Source organism: Heterocephalus glaber, unplaced genomic scaffold, assembly GCF_053883595.1.
Source record: "Heterocephalus glaber isolate CG9 unplaced genomic scaffold, H.glaber_assembly_v1.0 deba00001608, whole genome shotgun sequence".
Lineage (NCBI taxonomy): Eukaryota > Metazoa > Chordata > Mammalia > Rodentia > Bathyergidae > Heterocephalus > Heterocephalus glaber.
The window spans coordinates 8,335,091-8,354,175 of NW_028258379.1; the positions used below are offsets into that span (position 1 = coordinate 8,335,091).

Consider the following 19,085-nt stretch of genomic DNA (forward strand, 5'->3'; position numbering starts at 1 on the left):
TCATCTTCAAGCCCCTCTTTCTAGCCTTTTCTACTATTTTGCTTGGTCAAAGTCGGTGGCCCTACAACAGAAATTAAAACCACCGCTAAAAACTCAGCTGAAATTTTTTTATACTACTCTGATATCAGCATTTTCTCATTGATTGTTTGGGGCTTTTTTTCTTCTCTTGTTTCACACTTCCCAAGTATTTTATCTACCCTCAATATTAAGAGGAGCTGTTCTTCAAAAAGTTTTTATTTCATGTGGCTGTAGTCAGGCCCTCCCCATTTTTAGGAGCTGAAGTCTCCATTTATGAAGAGGTTGTCATCTGTCAACTGGATCTTCACTTGTGAATCTTTTTAGTCGTTTTCTTCTGCAGGGTCTTTCCTCTCCCATTTTCACAAAGCTGTAAGAAATAATCCATCTCAGCTGTGCCCTATTCTCTGGAGTCAGTGGGGCCGTCTCTCACTCCACCTTAACACAGATCTAAGCGGAAGTTCAAGTGATTGTGTTCCCTCTTTGAGATATTTTGACTTCCCTTCCTTGAAAGAAAAACCAGGAATCTGAGGAAGACTGACTTGAAGAGACAACTAGCTTTCTGAAACTGTGGACTCGAATTGGATGAATTGCTGGGGGTTTGTAGGGAAAGGTGACACATTTCAGTACCTCTGGCATGCTGTCCCAGGGAACTAGGGCTCCCACTGATTTACAAGGTTTTTAAACATTGAAAATGACATGGCGTTAAAATAAATTTCGATTTGCTCATAAAAAAAAAAAAAAAAGAGAAAGCCAGGTAGACCTACCCCCCATCCAGTTCCATTTAATCCTTTCACTGATCCCCACCACCACCAAGGGGAGTCACAGCACCGCCGTTTTTATTGATTTTTAAATTTATGCTTACTTTTTAAAAGTTTATTTTTAAACTGATTGCTATAGCTCTTCTGTAGATACAGTTTGGTGCATGAACAGCTGCTGACTTGGTGTGTCTGTGGGGACAATATCACCACGGGCTCTTGCTACCATCTTGCTCCACCACTGAGTATTGTTTTTTAAGGGTTCACCCTAAGCATTAGAGTCTGATAATGAAACTTGATGGATTAGGGAAGGCTTCACAGAACCCCTGAGGTTATTTTCCCTATTTGCTATTTCACTTTTAGCACCTTCTTGTTGAATGGAAACAGTACCCTTGACAGGCAAGGAAATAGATCCAAGGCCATTTAAAGTTCTTGCTTTCACTGTGCATGTCACACCCTGGCGCCCATCCCAACAATCCCTGCTTAGAGGGCCTTTCAGGCTGGACACAAACATGGCTTGATGAGCAGTTACACATAAGCTCCTTTGGGGACAGAGACACAGCTTGTGCTTCAGTGTCTCCAAGCACCGCAGAGCACGCTGTTCTCCATTTAGGTGCTCAATAAACCCTAATTGATTAGTTGATTGGGAACAACAACCATCTAGTCAAAGTGCTTGGAAAGACAACCTCCGAAAGGCAGCCAGCCAGGGAAAGGCTCAGGGGACAGGTGATTTCAAATCAATGTGCTTGCTCATCCCCAAGGCAAAGTTTAAAGTGAATGACTGAAGCAGTATTTTAGAACGGTACAAAACTGCAAACAGGGTCCATGGAGTAGAGATGTCCACATTTCAGAAAGAATTCCTTGAGAAGGGGCTGGTTGCAAGGTGTTTCGAATGTGGAGAAATCTGGCTCCTTCTGTTTCCTGATTCTTCTTCTTTGTCTCTCCCTTCCCCTCATCCTCCCTCCTTCTAGGCAACAAAGTCAGATGTCATCTCAAGGAGAGGAAATATAAGCCAGGATCAGATCAAGTGCCTTCAGTGGTGTCATAGGAAGAAAAAATATATAAATAACTAAAAGTTGTGCACAGATAGTCAATCAGAAGATGGTGAGTTGTCATGATCCAAATTAAACCTCTCCTTAGGAAAAAAGAAGAGTTGTTTCTTAGGGTGCTGAAGGCCCAGGCAAAGGCAGAAACAAAGAGATATTTCTGCAAAAGGTGCCATCTGGTCCTGCTGTCAGCAGGCCTGGGGCCCTGGGGGAACAGATTGAGTGAAAGTCAGCAAAATAGCACCTAATGTCATTTTGTTTCCACTTCTGAAGGGATTTTTAAAAAAGACTTAGCCCTTTGGTGTTGAAGAGGTCCAGGCAAGCTTCTGCCTCCTGCCTTGACCCTTGGCTTGGGTTTGCCAGGTCAAACTGTCACAAGAGCCACCCACGGGAAACAAAGGGGAGGATGGGCACCAGCTGACCTTGGCTGCCTCCAAAGAACCCTGGGAGCCTTCTGCAGAAAAGGATGGCAGTTAAATTGGGTTATTCCCAAATGGATCAGGCCTGCATATCCTGGAAGATTATCTATCTATCTATCTATCTATCTCTAAAAGATTAAAGGTCTGGGAACTTTATAAAAAGGACTTAGGGACTTAGTTTGGGGCCCTCCCATGTTGAAGTTTCCTTCAGCTTTCAGCAGAGTCAACCCAAGACTGAGGAGCAGACGAGGAGGGTGCTGAGCATAGATGGTAACAGGCTGGGACTCCTGGAGGAGGTGTGAGGGATAGACAGGAGATGTTAGTTTAAGACATGAGCAGCATCTCATAAAGGGTAGGAAGGCACAGTTTGAGGGCTAAAGATATGCTCACAGGAAATGGTATGTTGTTTAAAAAAAAATGAGGTAAATTGGGTATGGTGACTCAGCTAGTCAGGAGCTAAGGCAGGAAAGCCTCAAGTTCAATTTTGCCACACTCTATCTCAAAATAAAACCCCAAAAGTCCTGGAGATGTACCACAGTGATAGAGTGCTTACCTAGCATGAGTGAGATCGTGGGTTCAATCTGCAGTATGAAAAAAAATGAGTCGTGTAGCCAGGACTGGGATTGTCAATGCACAGAAGCTTTTCACTGATGGACAGAGAATGAGGAGGAGGGTTGGTTGGCAGCAAGAGACCCACCTCTGATGAAACAAAAAGGAATTTATTGGAAAGCCACAAGGAGCACCTCACAGAGTCAAGGCAAAGACTGCAGGACAAATTGAGACAACAGAATCCAAATACCTGCAGTGATCCAGGTAGCAGGAATTACTGGGCAGCCCTTTTAGTCTGTCTTGACCTTTGCTGAGGTTCAGATAAAAGAGAAAGAGGCTGATTGCTCTGGTTTGGGTCAGGAATCCATCCTGGGCCTAGAGCAAAAACCCCCAAGACCATGTCCAGTGGGAGAGGGGTCATTCTGCAGGGCAGGAACTAAGTTGTATTGCCGTTAGTAATGATGTCTTCAGCTTCCACTAATTGGGGTCGCTGATTCATCCTGGCTTGCCCAGCTAAAAATCCCACATCCTAGGAAGCCCCTTACTCTCAGGCAAACTGGGGTGGCTGGTCACCCACAAACAATGGGGCAGTGTGCCAGAGTTGACCAGTGAAAAAATCTCCCAAAGGCAATACTCACAAGTCTTTTAATAACATTCCATGTTAAGATGTTTGCTGTGCTGAGCAGAAAGCTAATGTCCCCTCTAGTTTCTCCAAACCTTCACTGTGGTTTTGTGCTCAGCTTGGAGTGGGGGACAGTGTGTGCTCTCAGGGAATTAAATCAAATTGACTGATTTTGAACTAAATCTATTGAATGAAATGTCAGAGGGGCTCAGTGTCTTGTCGGATGTCACACAGATAGTAGGTGGCAGCCAGGCATTAGAACTACAGTCTGTCTGAGTCAAAGCCTGTGCTGTCCACCACCTTTGCCCTGCTCAGGGATGTCCTAATACTGCCATGACTTCTGAGACTCCAACCAAGCATGGGTGGGTTGGAGGCTTGGTCTCCTAGGTAGCTGCAGGAGGGCCTCAGCAGATCCATCTCACAAGGCTAAGGTGTGTGGGGGCAGGGTGTGTTTGTGTGTCTGCAGCCTCACACAACCCAGCTCGGGGCAATCTGTCTGAGAGCTGGAGTAGGGAGTAAGCTTTGCAGAAGCCAGAAGACCTACCTTCTGGTCCCCCTGACCCCAATCCATCACTGGCATCTTGGGGGAAAAGACAGATGCTAAGAATATGAAGAACCCCCAAACTCTGCCTGCATTCTTCCCTTACCTGACTCCTCACGAGTGGTACCCTAAAGGGGGCTGGGCAACGCCCCACAATCCTTCCTTAGGAGCTTGCTATGGTTTGGATAAGTACCCTCCAAAAGCCCGTGTTAAAAGCTTGGTCCTTTGCCCATGGAACTGCTGGGAGTTGGTGGTCTGTAAAGAGCTGGGCCCTGATTGGAAGTCTGTCCATCACATGGGGTGTTGGGACCCTAGCCCCCCCTCTTCCTCTCTTCTGCACCTGCCCATGAGGTGATCAACTCCTCTCCCCATGCACTCCCACCATGATGCACTGTGCCACTATAGCCCCAGAGCAGAGGAGCCAAAGTCTCCCAAACTGTAAACCAAAATAAACCTTTTCTCTTTATAAGCTGATCCTTTGTTATTGTTGTTGTCATTGAGACAGGGTCTCACAATGTAGTGCAGGCTGGGCTTGAACTGGCAAAGATCCTCCTGCCTCAGCCTCCATGAGGCAGGAGATTAGAGTATGGCAACGAGGCTGGACAATAGGGCAAAGAGGCTTGACCTGTCAAGCATGGAAAGCTGGCAAATCGTGGCCGAGACATGTGCATAAGAGGATACAAAAGGATATAAAAAGATGGCTATAAAAGCACTCCACTGCTGGGATAGACTACCCACAGCTGGATTCTGTGGGGTTGCAGACACACAAACACACCTTGCCCTCACACACCATTGGGCCTTTGTCTTCCTATTGTTGTAGTGACCCACTCTGGGTGCAGGGCCTATTTTCTCTCCTTTTCACTTCTACTTTTTTTTTTTTTTTTGGTAATGGGGATTGAACTTGGGTCCTTGTGCTTGAGAGGCAGGTGGCAGAACCACTGAGCTAAATCCCCGGCCCCTGTACTTCTTCTTTTCTTTCTTCTTTTTACTTCTACTTCTTAGTTTCTTCTTTACTTCTTTTTCTGAAACATGTTCTCATTATGTAGTTCAGACTGGCCTTGAACTTACTATGTAGCCCAGGCTGGCCTCAAACTTAGGCCGATCCTTCTGCCTCAGCACCCTGAGTGCTGGGATTACAGGTGTGTGCCACCATGCCCAGCATTCTTCTTTACTTCTTTAACCTTCAATAAATGTTAGATTTTTGTGTTTGTTTGCTTTTTGGGTTTTTTTGGCACTGGGGATCGAACTCGGGACTTTGCACTTTAGAGGCAGGCACCAGAGCCACTGAGCTAAATCCCCAGCCCTTAGATTTTTGTGTTCACCAGCTGTCCTGCCCAGTTCTTTGAAGGGGACAACAAGAGCCTGGAAACAGAAGCCTGATCACATGATGAGTGCTGGGGTCACAGATGTCACCGTCACACCTGGCTATAATCCAGTTCTTTTCGGTATTTGCTACAGTGGTGCAGAGCGGATTCAGAGCTCTCACATCCCTTTCTCCTCTTTGCTCTCCTTCTCTTTGCCCTCTGCCTTCCTCCTGCATCTACCCCGGGCCTCCACAGCCCTACAGACCCTGACCACTCCTCTCATCTGTACTCTATGCTCCTCCTTAGCCTCTTTCTTCTTGTTTTCTTTTTCTTTTCTTTTCTTTTTTTGGTTTTTTTTTTTTTTTGAGACAGGGTCTAACTATGTAGGTTCAGGCTGGCCTTGAACCTACTATGTAGCCTAGGCTGCCCTCAAACTCAAGGCAATCTTCCTGCCTCAGCCTCTCAAGTGCTGGGATTCCAGGCGTGTGCCACCACACCCAGCTTGTCACCCCTTTCTTACCACACTGTAGCCACACAGCCTTTTATCTGTGCCCCCGACTCTCCAAGCTCCTTGCACCAGCTGTTTCTGCTGCACAAAACATTTTCCTGCCTTCAGGGCCTGACCCTCCCCATCATCCAAGTTTCAAACTAAATATCACCAACGGAAGTTGGCTGCCTTGACAGCTGAGCTACTGCTGTTGGTGACTGTCCCCACGAGAGTTCCCAGGGAGACAGCTCCCATCCGGAGTTTGCCTCAAGTAACCTGGCAGCTGGGCCAGGTAGGGCTCCAGGTCAACAGGAGCAGCCATGGTGGCTTTCTGTGAGCTTGTCAGTCAGCAGCTGGGCCAAGAGAGGGAACAAGAGTGTTTGGGGGAGAGGACACGGGGTGGACACCCAGAGGCAGTGAGCTGGAGCTGAAGGAGGAGCACAGATGAGTTTCCCTGGACTGTGAAGGGCTGAGAGGGAGGAGAGAAATAAGGCCAAACAACAAAGGGTTTCCTAAGCTTCACTGAGGCAGTGAACTTGATCCAGAGGGTAATTGAGAAATCACTGCAGAGTCTGAAGAAGGTAGTGAAATAGTCAGATCTTCATCTAAACAGAAACAGCCCGATAGCTAGAGGGTGTATCTTAGGATACAGAGCTCCATCCTGAACCTGAATCCCGCCTTCTCTCCCAGATGACCCCACACTGTACTTCTAGCTCTCACTCCAAATGGAATTCCAAAGTTGGTACAGGGTGCAAGGGCTTTAGCAGAGATCTTGCCTTTGACCCCTGCAGTGGGTTGACTGGTGTCCCCTCAACATCTAGCCATGGCAAATCCTATGAATGTTACATTATGTTGAAAAGGGTCTTCGCAGATGTAATTAGGTTAAGAACCTTGAGATGAGCTCATTCTGGGTTGCCTGAATGGACCTAAGTTCAAGAATAAGTCCTGTGACTTGGTTTTGAATGTTCCCCTGAGATCCACATATTGAAGGCTTTGTCCCCAGCCCATGATGCTACTGGGAGATGGGGGAACCATTAGGAGGTGGGTCCTGGTGGAAGGAAGTGAGGTCATCAGGGGCCTGAGCTCAAAGGGATCTTGAGACGCTGGTCCCTCCTTTTCTGCTCTCTTTGCTTCCTGGCCACCATGAGGTGAGCAGTTTTCTTTGCCATGAGCTCCCACCAGGATGTACTGCCTAACTTGTCAGATGGAATGAGGACAGACCAGGGACTCAGGGTCCCCAAAATGAACCCAAATACATTTTTTTCCTTATAAGTTGATTATCTCAGATATTTTGTTATAGTAACAGAAAGCTGACTAACAGTAATTGTCCTTATAAGAGACAGAAGAGAAGACACAAACAGAAGAGGAGGCTGTGTGGCCACAAGGCAGAAATTGGAGTGGTGTGGCCACAGGCCTGGGAGCCAAGGATCTCCAACAATGGTAGGAAGCTGAAGAAGCAAAGAACAATTCTCCCCAAGAGCCTCTGGGGGAATGTGGCCCTGCTGAGTCTTAATTTCAGATTTCTGGCTCTCAGAAGTTTGAGCTGGTACATTTCTATTGTTTTAAGCTACCCAGTTTGTGACGATTTGTTGCCACAGTCCTGGAAAACTAACACAACCCTGTTCCCTAACTGAGAAGCTTCAGCCTAACTCAGAGAGCTTCGCTATCCCTGGACCTTTATAAACCAGACAACTTCCTACCTGTATAGAAGGTTGATTGCTAGCGGGACGAAGAGCCACACCAGGCCATCAGTAGGTCTTTCTTCTCTGTACTGCTTGGTTCTAAAAGGCCACCTTTGCTGAATCCAAGAATATGTATCGCTAGAATGAACCAACATGCAAGTCAGTGGAGCTAAGTCTCCGCTGTGGCCCTGGGAGCTCTGCGGGAGGACAGCAGGCTGCTCTGTGGAGGTAGATGCAGGGATGGATGCTTGTTGTTTAAACAGGATTCCTAGCTTCAGGTTCCTCAGAGAGCTTGTGCTCTGGAACATTCTGCCTGGCCTTTACAGTAGCCTCACTTGTTGTGAGACTCCATGAAGAGGTCCCTAAAGCACCCACTGTGTGCTGGCCTTGTTCTGCACAGTCCCCACTTAGGCACTTCCTGGGGCATAGTAAGTGGCTGAATTTCTGAACAGTGAGAATCCAGCCCATCTCTGACAGTGTCAGGAATCAACCCTCAGGTCTGCTGTCACTTCCCTGGGTCTCCTCCCCTCTCCCCACACCCAGCCAAGTTAGGCTCCTCTGTCGGAGGTTCTCCTCTGGAAGACCAATAGACAGTGCAGTGATGCAACTGCAGTTTTCCCCTGATTCGCTGTCAGCACTTCAGTAACCAGCCCAGTCCCTGGCTCATGGGGGGTTTCCTAGAAGGAGGCGACAAGCTAAACAGGCCAGTTCTCGGTCAGTTTTCAGAAGGTGCCTGGCAGAAGGTTCTCATCCTCCAGTGGCGAAGTTTCACCTGATAATTTTTTTTTTTTGGTACTGGGGATCGAACTCGGGACCTTGCACTTTCTAGGCAGGCACCAGAAACACTGAGCTAAATCCCCAACCCTCGTCTGGTAATTTTGAACCTTCTGAGATCACCTATAGCCAGGGGCCCAGGCTTCATTCTCCCAGAGGAAATAGGATCAAGGAGAAAAGGCCCAGGGCAGAAATCAGGCTGTGTGTGGGACTGAGAGGGTATCAAGGCTAAACTCAGAATTACCAGAGGCCAAAATTTCACAACCCTCCTCCATGAGGAGGGATCTGTGACAGCTGTTTTAGCCTTCCCTAAAATGGTATTCCATACCACCTTCCCTATAATGCTCTGTTCCTTTGCTTCCCACACCGTTTTAACTTTGCAAATAGCACTCAGTTGAGCTGGACTCTAAAGGCATCCATAATCTTCTCAAGTACAGTCGGGCAGTAGCCAAACTTGGTGATAAATGGCTATAATTTCAGCTACTCAGGAGGCTGAGGCTGGAGGATTGGGAATTCCAAGCCTGCCTGGATTACAGAGGAAGATGCAGTCTATAAAAAGGATGGGGAAAAAATAAAATTTAAAAAAAAGGATGGAGAGGGGACAAAGAGTCACCTCGTTCAGAAATCCTCCCTGAAAGCTCTTCTGCTCATGCTGAAACAAGAGTGATTTGCAAAGCCGGGTGCAGCAGTGCATGCCGATAGTCCCAACAGTCCAGAGGCTGAGGCAGGAGCCTGGCTTGAGCCCGAGTTTAACGCCAATCTGGACAACATAGTAAGAGCCTGTCTCAAACAAAAAGAAAGTGATTTGCAGAGAAATGTGGTAAATCCAAGGTTGCAGACTGGTTGCCAATGACCCCTCTTTGAAACAGGGACACGATGATCCCTGTCTAAAACAAGAGAATGCTCAAGTGCATGCAGAGTGCTCGGCAGCATCTGACCACGGTCACAATTACTTGTGGTTCCGGTGCTAGGAATAGTTTATGTACCTCTGCAGTTAAAATAGTATACAGCTCCTTCTCCCACCAGACAAAGGCAGGCCACTCATTGCTTGGTTGTCCCAGGGTATACTGTGGCCAAGAACCATTCTGAGTCAGCCATTCAGGAAGAAAAGCCAAAGTCACGGTCATCTCTTGCTGTTATTAAGCACTGGGCTTTTGCAAAGTCTGTGTAGATTTCAGAAGATACAGGTCCTGACATTACCTCTCCTGGGCATTTCTGTCACTGTAGCATCCTTAGAAGGTCCGTTTAGGTTCAGTGAAGAGAGGGAAAGAAACAAGAAAGGAAGAAACCCCTTGATCTAGCTAGTTAAGAAGTCTTTTTTTTTTTTTTTAACCGAGGATTGAACTCGGTTCCTTGCACTTGCACAGCAGGCCGCGAAACCACTGATCTAAATACCCGGACCCTAGAAGTCTTAAAAAAAAAAAAAAAAGAAGTCTTTGGCCGGGATTTAGCTCAGTGGTTCCACCGCCTGCCCCGCAAGTGCAAGGACCTGAGTTCAATCCCGGGTACCAAAAAAAAAGAAAGAAAGAAAGAAGTCTTGGGCCTGGGATTTAGCTCAGTGGCACCGATCCTCCCTTGAAAGCACAAGGTCTGGAGTTCCATCCCTGGTACCATAAAAAAAGAAAAGAAATCTTTGTTGTCCTCAGTTAGGGCTCTGTCTTTTGCCTCTTTTCTGAAGGCCCATAAAGCAGACTATTTTATTATGTTTGCTTTCTTTCTATAAAATCTTACTCTAAGAGAACCACCTTATAGACTTCTTCATACTGTGGTGGCTTTATTTTAGCTCATTTTTATAAGGGGAAAAGCTTTCAAAGAAACAAATACCTTCAAGAAAGTAAGTGTACAGATGGGCTGGGGATTTAGCTCAGTGGTTTTGCCGCCTGCTGTGCAAGCGCAAGGACCCGAGTTCAATCCCGGTACAAAAAAAAAGAAAGAAAGAAAGAAAGTGTGCAGAGAGGGGGTGTAGAGGGCCTTTCCAGTGACTTAGAAAGCACACTGCTGTGTTCCATAGCTTTGCTGTGGCATGAAGTTTCGGGTGAGTCGAAGAGACTGAGCAATTTCTAAACCCTCCATCTTCTTCCTTTAAGTGGGAAAGTAGGCAAGGGCATGGTGGGAAGTAGGGGACATGGGAGCTAGACAGAGCAGAGGTACATAAACTAGTGAAGGCTCTACACGCACCAAAGACATTTTGCAAGGAAAGCAGAGGTGGCAGGGAGGAATACAGAGCTGTTTCTTCACAGCAGGACTTTAAATGTCATACAAAGGGGCCCTGGGCTTTTGGGACTTTGCGTTATCTCAGCCACCTCCTTCAGACCTTTCCACCCTGTGGGATGTCCCAAGTCATGGCCAGTGTGTTCAAGAGGGCCTCATCTTGTGGGCAGGTGCAGCCAACCTGCATACTGTGTGGGATTCCTCATTCACCTTGTGGGTAGTGACAAAGGGCCTGGACCACATTCTGCTTCATGAGGCCTGAGGGATATGGGGCAGAATGAAAAGGACTGGGAGGAGTGTCCGATGCCCTCCCTTCCCAACAGCTCTCCAGGTTCAGGACGGTGTGATGCCAGGGTGTGACTACCTGGCCTCTGTGGGCCCTGGGCAAAGGGGGTGCATATTGCATGAGATGGGTGAGCCAGTCCTGGAACACAAACACCAGTATATTTTATGTGCACACATATGAGAAGGGAGAGACAGAGACCAATGGAGACACAGCAGGCAATGCACACACAAACCAGTCATGTGTCTTTCTTAAGAGTCACTGGGATGGAAGACAGTCCCACCCATTTCAAAGCCAGGGCCTGCAGCCCCTCCAGGGCAGCCTTCAGGGTGGATGGTTCTCTCCCTGCCTTAGCCATAGCTCAAGGACTGATGTCTCACCTACCTGCCTGCCCTGGTGAGTGTCTGCACAGCTCAGAGCTTCGTAAGTGCAGGTCCTCACATGAACTGTCTCAGCAGCAGCTTCCCCAGGAGACCCATGCAGAGCAAGGACCAGGACAAGAGGGCTTCATGGACACTCCCCAGGTATTATTGCTAAGAATAAGCAAGGGCCGTTGTGACTCACTGACATTGAGGAGGGGACAGGGCACAGGAAGCCTAGCAGATGTCCAAAGCAGCTGAACCATGCAGGGCAGCACACTTGCAATCTGCAACTCAGAGAGCTGTCATGGCCAGCACAGTGGCACAGGATGCCAGAGGCTCATCAGCATCTGGCACACTCCTGCCAGCAGGCCCACAGCTTGGCAGGGCTGGGGTTACTCCAGACCTGAGCCCTGGGCACTAAGGGATTGGAGCTCTGAAGATACCACAAAAAACAAGAGTTTGAAGTCTGGGCAACCTCTTGTGAGATCTAAATCTGCAGATTCTGTGGTCAGGTCACAGGCTATAGTCTCCCTGAGCTAGGGGCTCTGCGCCCTGTGAGGGGCCACAGGGGCAACAGAGCACCTTGAAGCAAGACCACAATGCTGAACGTTTTCAGGCATGCAGGTTCAGTCCAGGAACTCTTGTACTTGGGACTTGCAGGGCCCAGAGAGGAAATGGGTGCCTGGGAATGCCCACAAGGCAACATCAGGAGTGGTACACCCAGGCAGGCCATCAAAGGCTGCACCCCTGGCTGACAGTTAAGGAGGTCTTATTCTAGGAGACCTCAGCAAGCTGGCGACTGGGTTCAGTTGTAGAAGGGGAATGTGAAGGCGGGTGGCCTGGAGGGGTGCCAGGGCACGGGAGACTGTGGCAACATGGAGTTGGGGGAAGGTACCAAGGAACTGATTGCCCAGCAGAAAGAGGAAATCCCCCTACAAATGGACGGAAAGTAATCCACCCCCTGACTCTCTGTAGTCCTAAAAGCCCTGATTGAGGCCATAACAAAAGCTAAGGTGGGCGGGGTGAGCCACCACAGACCGGAGTTTGCTATCTGAGGAGCCTTCACAGGAAACGGGCTTGGAAAACACCACGCCTCCTGCCCCTGACACGATGAATGGCAGGAAAACACTACCAAAGGCTGGGTGTCTAAACCTTTCTCCTGTCTCAGGCCGCACCTATTACCCACCCTGGCTGGTGCTGCCCATCCACTCCAGGTGTAGCAGCCAACAAGGAAGAGGAGCTCTCTCCACAAGTGGTACTGTCACTTTTTAATGATCTACAAGGAAGGGAAGGCTAATTTCTACCTCAGTCCTAGTGTGGTCAAGGTGAGACCACGTCCCACAGGGTGGTCCACTTTCTTAGGGACCCCTCCCTGTGGAGGGTGGGCGATAGAGCCAGAGGGGCTGCAGCGAGGATGTTACCTGTCCACTGCCAGCAATGGATCTGTCACAGGGAAAAGGGAGACCCCTAAGATGGTGATGACCACGAGTGCGGCAGGGGTAACACTGTCTGAGGAGCAAGCTCAAAGCTTCAGCCTTGCCAGGAGGGTGAACGGGAGGGGCAGCCCTGAGGTTTAGCTGCAGAGCTGGGGCCATGGTAGAACCAGAACGGATCCCTTCGTCCCATGAGGAAGGCTCTAAAGAGCCTCCCGTGGTCCTTTTTTTCTTTCTCATTCTCCATGGGTCTCCAACTCTGGATACCTGCTCCTCCATCCCCTAGGAAGGTACTTTGCCTCACTGGCTTGAAAATAAACCAGTACTGGCAAATAGGACCTGGAGCTGTCTCTTCCCCCACTGTACTGATTTGCCCCTTGGGCCAACTATGCACTGGGGGCTACCTTTGTTTTTAGCAGGGCCCTTGCAGGGAGGGGACGCTGCCAAGTAGCCCACCAGATCAGAGCTGAGGAGGCAGAACTCAGGACCTCCTGGTCATTGGGCCATCAGGAGGAGTGGAGGCTGCAAAAAGGCAGGCGGGGTCTGTCTCAGGATTTGACCCCTGGCTGATGCCATGTCAGCTAGGGAGCTGGGGGCAGTGAGGGGCAGGTGTGGTGACCAACACAGATAAAAGGGCTGCTAGGGGTAAAGGCCTTGAAAACAAGAAAAAAAGGGGAAACACCACCCAACACACAGGGACTGAAACCTCCAAAAGCCCAAGGTTGGTGGGAATCCAGCACCACAGGGGCCCCCAGAAGGCCAAGGGAGCAGCGTGGGGCCCTGGGGGAGGGGAGAGGAGTCAGGGAAATGTTCCCAGTGTCTGCAGACCAGCGCTGCTGCCAAGCCGCTTGGTGGCTACAGGGTCTCTCTTAGGCTGCAGCTCAGCAGGCCCCCGGGGAGGTATTGGTTGCAAGCAAGCACCTGAATATTGCCTAATGGAACCAGCCAAAGCCCAGCTACATCTGGGTGAGAGGGAGGGAAGGGGCCACAGAAGCAGCCCAAAGCCTTGGCCGACCTTGCCTCTCACCTTTGGCCCCATTCACAATGTTCCCTAGTCAAGACAGGGCCTATTGCTTCCTAGTCATCCATGCAGTCCAGACATTGCCCAGCCATGTTGCCCTGCACTGGTGGAGATCCAGGGACCCTTCCCAATGTCCTTCTGTTGCCTTGACACCTGGCCCCCCAACACAATTCCCCCACGGAGGGTATGGGGCTGTATTCACCCTACTAGGGCAGGGCTTGTGGCAAACTGAAGAGGCAATGCCACCAGCTTGGTCTTTTTGTCCATGGGGTCCATGAGAGCCTCCCTAGCCCTCCCCCAGCCATCCCCTACTCAGTCAGTCTTGACATGTCCATTAGCCAGGGCCACAGGGCCACCGGGTTCGGCGTCCTTGTCAAAGCGGAGGCGAAGGGTGTTGCGGATGATGAACTGCTCCACAATGAGGGCCCCGCAGAACCAGGGCACAGCGTACTCCAGGGTGATGAGGCCCATGAAGTCGAAGTCAAACTGAGAGTAATCCCAGGGGCAGGCGTTGAACTGGCGCAGGATGAAGCCGGTGGTGAACTCCCACAGGTAGGTCCAGAGCGTGTAGATGAGGCAGCGCAGCAGGAGCGGGCAGCGGCCCCGCAGGCGCAGGTACATGCGCTCCACGATGAGGATGGAGGTACCGTAGATGAACAGGGCCCACACGCTCGTGACGCCCGGGAACTTCCAGTTAAAGTTCACCACGAACTCCCAGGCCGCTGTGAACATCACCTCACAGAAGTAGCCGTGGATGGCGTACAGGTACCAGCGGGACAGCGCCGTCAGGGGCTCGGCAGAAGCCATGGCGCTGGCTCGGGCCTGCTGCAGGGGACACAAAGGGAGAGGTGAGGGATGGAGGGAGCCCCCACACTGCATTCCCACCACCCAGGCCCGACCAGAGAGGATTTCACACCGCCTCTACCTTTCTTCTTGGGCTGTCTATTATATCCTACAGCTCTTCTGGATTATCCGTGGTCACCTGAAGAACAGGTTGTGTTAGGTCACCAGTCACCCCATTCCTAAGCTGCCAGCTGATTTCTCACCAGGTCCATCCCCCACGGACTCCATCGCTCACCCATTTCTTCTCCAACAGTTCCATGTCTCTCTTATTTCTGAGAGCTAAGCAACCCACCACCTTTGTCTCTGTGTATGGTGACATATACATAACAACTACCATGTTAACTATTTAAGCTACAATTCAGTGGCATCCGAACATTAACAATGTTGTGTGACCATCACCACCTTCCACCCCCAGAACCTTTTCATCCCAAACAGAAACAGAAAGTAACACCTCATTCTTCCTTCCCCCAGCAGCTGGCAATCATTCCTTCTGTCTCCATGAGCGACTACTCTGGGCACCCCAAGTAAGTGGAATTACAGTATTTGTTCTTTTGTGTCTCCCTGAATGTCCTCAGGGTTCATCCATGATGTAGCATGTGTCTGAATGCCCTGCCTCTCCACGGATGAATAAATCCCCCCTGGATGTACAGAACACGCATGGTTGTCCACTCATCTGTTCAGAGGCACCCGGATTGCTTCCACCATTCCACTATTGTGAATGAATAGCATTCACAATGCATCTCTTTGAGACCCTGCTTCTGATTCTTTTGGGTCCATACCCAGAAATGGAATCCATTCTGTGATATCAGTATGGTTAACTTCTTTTTGTTGTTGTTGTTGTTATTTTAAAAAAATAATTTTATTGGTACATTTTAGGTATACAATATAATGACATTCATCATTGGAAATTTGCACCTTTACATAATTTCTCTTGGTTCTTATTTTTTCCCCATTCCCCTGCCCTCCCTTCAACCCCTCCATCCCTCCCTATTTACAAAGACTTTGTTTCCATTTTTTCATTTTCTCATATTAATTCCATTCCCTTCTTTCCTTTCCCCTACCCCTCCCACTTCCCCTTCCCCTTTGCCCCTTTTCTTCCTATTTCACATTATCTGTTATACCTTTTAGTCCTTATTTACACTTTTAGTTTCCCACACTAGAGAAACTATTTGGTATTTACACATGTGTGTCCTATTTATTTCACTTAAGAGTATGGCCTCAATGTACATCCATTTAGCTATAAACGTCTCTAATTTCTTATTTTTTATGGCTGAGTAGTACTCCATTTTATTAAAAAAAAACCCCACATTTTCTTTATCCAGTCTCCAGTTGATGGGCATTTGGGCTGTTTCCAAGCTTTAGCTATTACAAACTGTGCTGCTATGAACATGGGTGCACATATATCACTGTGGTATGATTCTTTTAATTCTTTGGGGAAGATACCCAGCAGGGGAATAGCTGGATCAAATGGGACTTCCAGTCCTAGTTCTTTGAGGTATCTCCATACTGATTTCCACAGTGGTTGCACCAGACGACACTCCCACCAGCAGTGCAGCAGTGTTCCTCTTTGGTATGGTTAACTTCTTGAAAAACTGCTACACTGTTCACATTTTACATTCCCAGCCGCAATGCACCGGGTTCCAGTCGCTCCACATCCTTGCCAATGTTCATGTTTTCCATTTTCCCCGTAAAGGCCATCCCTATGAAATACCTAAAGCAGTCTGTCCCTGTAGTCACATGTGTCTTTAACAGCCACGTTAAATGGAGTTTTGGTATTTAGTTTCAAAGTTGAAAGGGAACCAGCGGGCTAAGAGAGTAGAGTGCTCCTTCCCCTTCTCTCTGTCACCTTCCCTTCCCCCTTCTTGCCCTCCAGAGAGGGTCTCTGTCCACTTCAGATATCACCTTATTCACTTTTTGAAGTATGTGCCCTTCTGACATGACTAGCCTGGCGACTCCCTGAGGGCAGAAGGTGTATGACAGCCCCGTTTTGCAGTCCCTGGTACAGGCCTCTCTAAATGATATGCCCCACTTATACAAAGGGTGGTAGGGGAAGAGTTCAGGTGGCATGAAGAATGGAAAGCTCTACCAGCTGCCAGCTATCGGCTTAACATCTGTCAATCACCTCTCCAAGGTAGGACAGGGAACAGAGGTTAATGAGATGATGGAGGCATTAGCCTACCTGTCTGGTGTCATCTTTCAGCCAACACAGGCCACACTGGAATAATCCCTGCCCACCCTGTGCATGGATGGCTCTGTATTTTTCCCAGCACTTCAGTCACATTTTCTCACTGGTTCTTACTTAGGATTCATCTGAAGGGCATTTTACTCTATTTTTTTAATTTTTTTTTGGTCCTGGGGATTGAATCCAGGACCTCTGCAACGAGCAACATCCCTATTCCTTTCTCAATTTTGAGACAGGGTCTTACTAAATGTCGAAGTTTCCCAGGGTGGGTTCAAACTTGCAATCCTCTTGCCTCGGCCTCCCAGAGAGCTAGTATTACTGGTGTAAGCCACCACGCCCAGCTTTACTCTTACATTACAGGTGAGACAGTGGGGCTCAGAGAGGAGAAATCATCTATGCATTATCCCAAGGCCAGTAAATGGAAGATCTCAGACAAGAACCAACATCTCCTTGATTCCCACTTCCAAATTCACCCCACTACCGCCCATCTCCTAGACATGTGTATCTCAAGTCACTGTCCCACTCAGACACATTCAGTGGCTCCCTTTTTCCTAATGAAATACCACCCTATCTTTGGTCTGGCATTCAGTACTCTTCGTGATCTCTCCCCAGTCTACTTTTCCAGCCACATTCTCACTATCCAGAGTCTGTCTCACCTGCATACTTTGTAGATCCTACTCGCCCTCTTTGGTGACACTCCACAAGCACAAATCCAAAATACAGCGATCTTCAGAACGCAATCTTTCCTCTCCTCAGTCACAAATTCTCTCTTCTGAACTTCCACAGATTGTTATATTATGTTGATATACAGTACAGAGCCAGATCTCTTTCCTCTGTTCCACTCCTATATATACTGCTCTTTCCTGGTCACCTCTCCCTAAGTGTCTCACAGATATCTCAAATTTCTTTCCTAAATCAAACTCATTATCTTTCGCCCAAACCAGTTTGGCTCCTCTGACTCCGCCCTGAGTAATGGCACCATCATGCACCCAGTCATAAGCCAGAGGCCCTGAGCCACATTCGCATGTGAACCTGAGCTCCTAGTAAGGACCCATCTGTCTGGTTCAGCATGGTGTCCCCAGGGCCTGGCACAGGGCCTGGCACACAGTTAACATTCAACACAAGGATGAAGGCATGTCTCAATCACAGGTGCCCTCTAACAAACCCCCAAACCCGGAGGCCTAAATCGCCTATCAATTAGAGCAGCTCCTGCAGCTGTGGCCGGCAGACACTGGCTGGCTTTGATCAGGAGGCTGTGAGTCGCTAGGGCTCTGTTCAGTGCTTGGCTTGGGAAGCTGGGCCGGGGCAGCTGTGCTCCACCAATCTCTGTCCTCCACCCTGGCTCAGCAGACTGGTGCTGGGCACACACTTCTCATGGTGAGAGCGGAGGCACAAGAGCAGCAAGACCTGCTGTACAGGTGTTTTCCAAGACTCTGGCCGAGCGGGGAAGGGAGAGAAGGTGGTTAACTGGAACAGGGCTGCAGCTGGACAGGGGGAATAACTAGTTGTACGTTGCAAAATAGTAGAGAGGATTTTAACTGTTACCAAAGAAATGGTAACCAGTTACCATTCACCAGAGATACACCAGTTCCCCCATCTGATCATCACACACTGTGTACATGTATTGAAATGTGACACTGTACCCCATAAATATGTACAATTACCACAAATCAGTTAAAAAATTTAAAAATATTAAAATTCTTTTTAAAAAAATCTCAATAACACACTCAGAAGGCTGAGGCAGGAAAATGACAGTCCCATTTTTCAAAAGGCTCTGGTTGAGACATGCTCACTAACAGCTCACGGGCCAAGCCAAATCACATGGCAAAGCAGACATTCTTGCCCTTTCTACCTCTTGCATCTCTCTGAAATCCATCTCCTCAATCCTCAAAGAACTAGGACTACAGGTCCCATTTGACCCAACTATTCCCCTACTGGGCATCTTCCCCAAAGAATTAAAAGAATCATACGACAGCGATATATGGGCACTCATGTTTATAGCGGCACAGTTTGTAATAGCTAAAGCTTGGAAACAGCCCAAGTGCCCATCCACTGGAAGCTGGATAAAGAAGATGTGGTTTTCAACACTGCCATCCCTATAACAAAACCACTTTCTACATCCTGCCAGATCTGACTTCTAATAATTTGTTTTGTTAAACAAATTTTTATCTATGTTCATACTTTTTTCTTCTATTATCTTTATCCAGTTTTAGGATTAGCACAATGTTGAGTTCCTAAAATGAGGGGAGAAGTGTTCCTTCTTTTTTCTGCTTTAATTATTTGATATAATTTATCAGTTAAAATGTTTATGAGCCTGCTGTTGTCATATAGGTAGGTTTTCAAGCTAGGAATATACTTTAATAGGTGCTATTCAAATTTTATATTTTCTCCAGAGTTAGTTTCATTAATTTGTCTTCCAAGGTACTTCTTAGAAGTTGTCAAATTTATTTCAGAAAAGATTTTTGTAATATGCATTCTGTATCCTTTTAAATTCTTTAAAATCTGTGGTAATGTCTCCTAGATCTTAATACTGTAATTTTAAAAATGTATAAC

General features: G+C 48.2%; 1 protein-coding gene across 6 annotated transcripts in view; it reads right to left on the reverse strand.

The window, feature by feature from the left end:
• Positions 1–10,833: 10,833 nt before the first annotated feature.
• Positions 10,834–19,085, reverse strand: part of Tmem229b (transmembrane protein 229B) — a 44,327-nt gene continuing 36,075 nt past the window's right edge. For 3 of the 6 annotated variants that reach the window (XM_004837359.4, XM_087195297.1, XM_021247483.2), the window contains exon 3: positions 10,834–14,332. In XM_004837359.4, coding sequence (XP_004837416.1) covers positions 13,820–14,314 — 495 coding nt within the window. In that variant the 5' untranslated portion in view covers positions 14,315–14,332 and the 3' untranslated portion in view covers positions 10,834–13,819. Of the gene's footprint in view, positions 14,333–14,432; positions 14,490–17,188; positions 18,682–19,085 lie in introns of those variants that run through there. The other 3 variants (XM_004837364.4, XM_087195296.1, XM_004837365.4) reach the window with 3 other exon arrangements.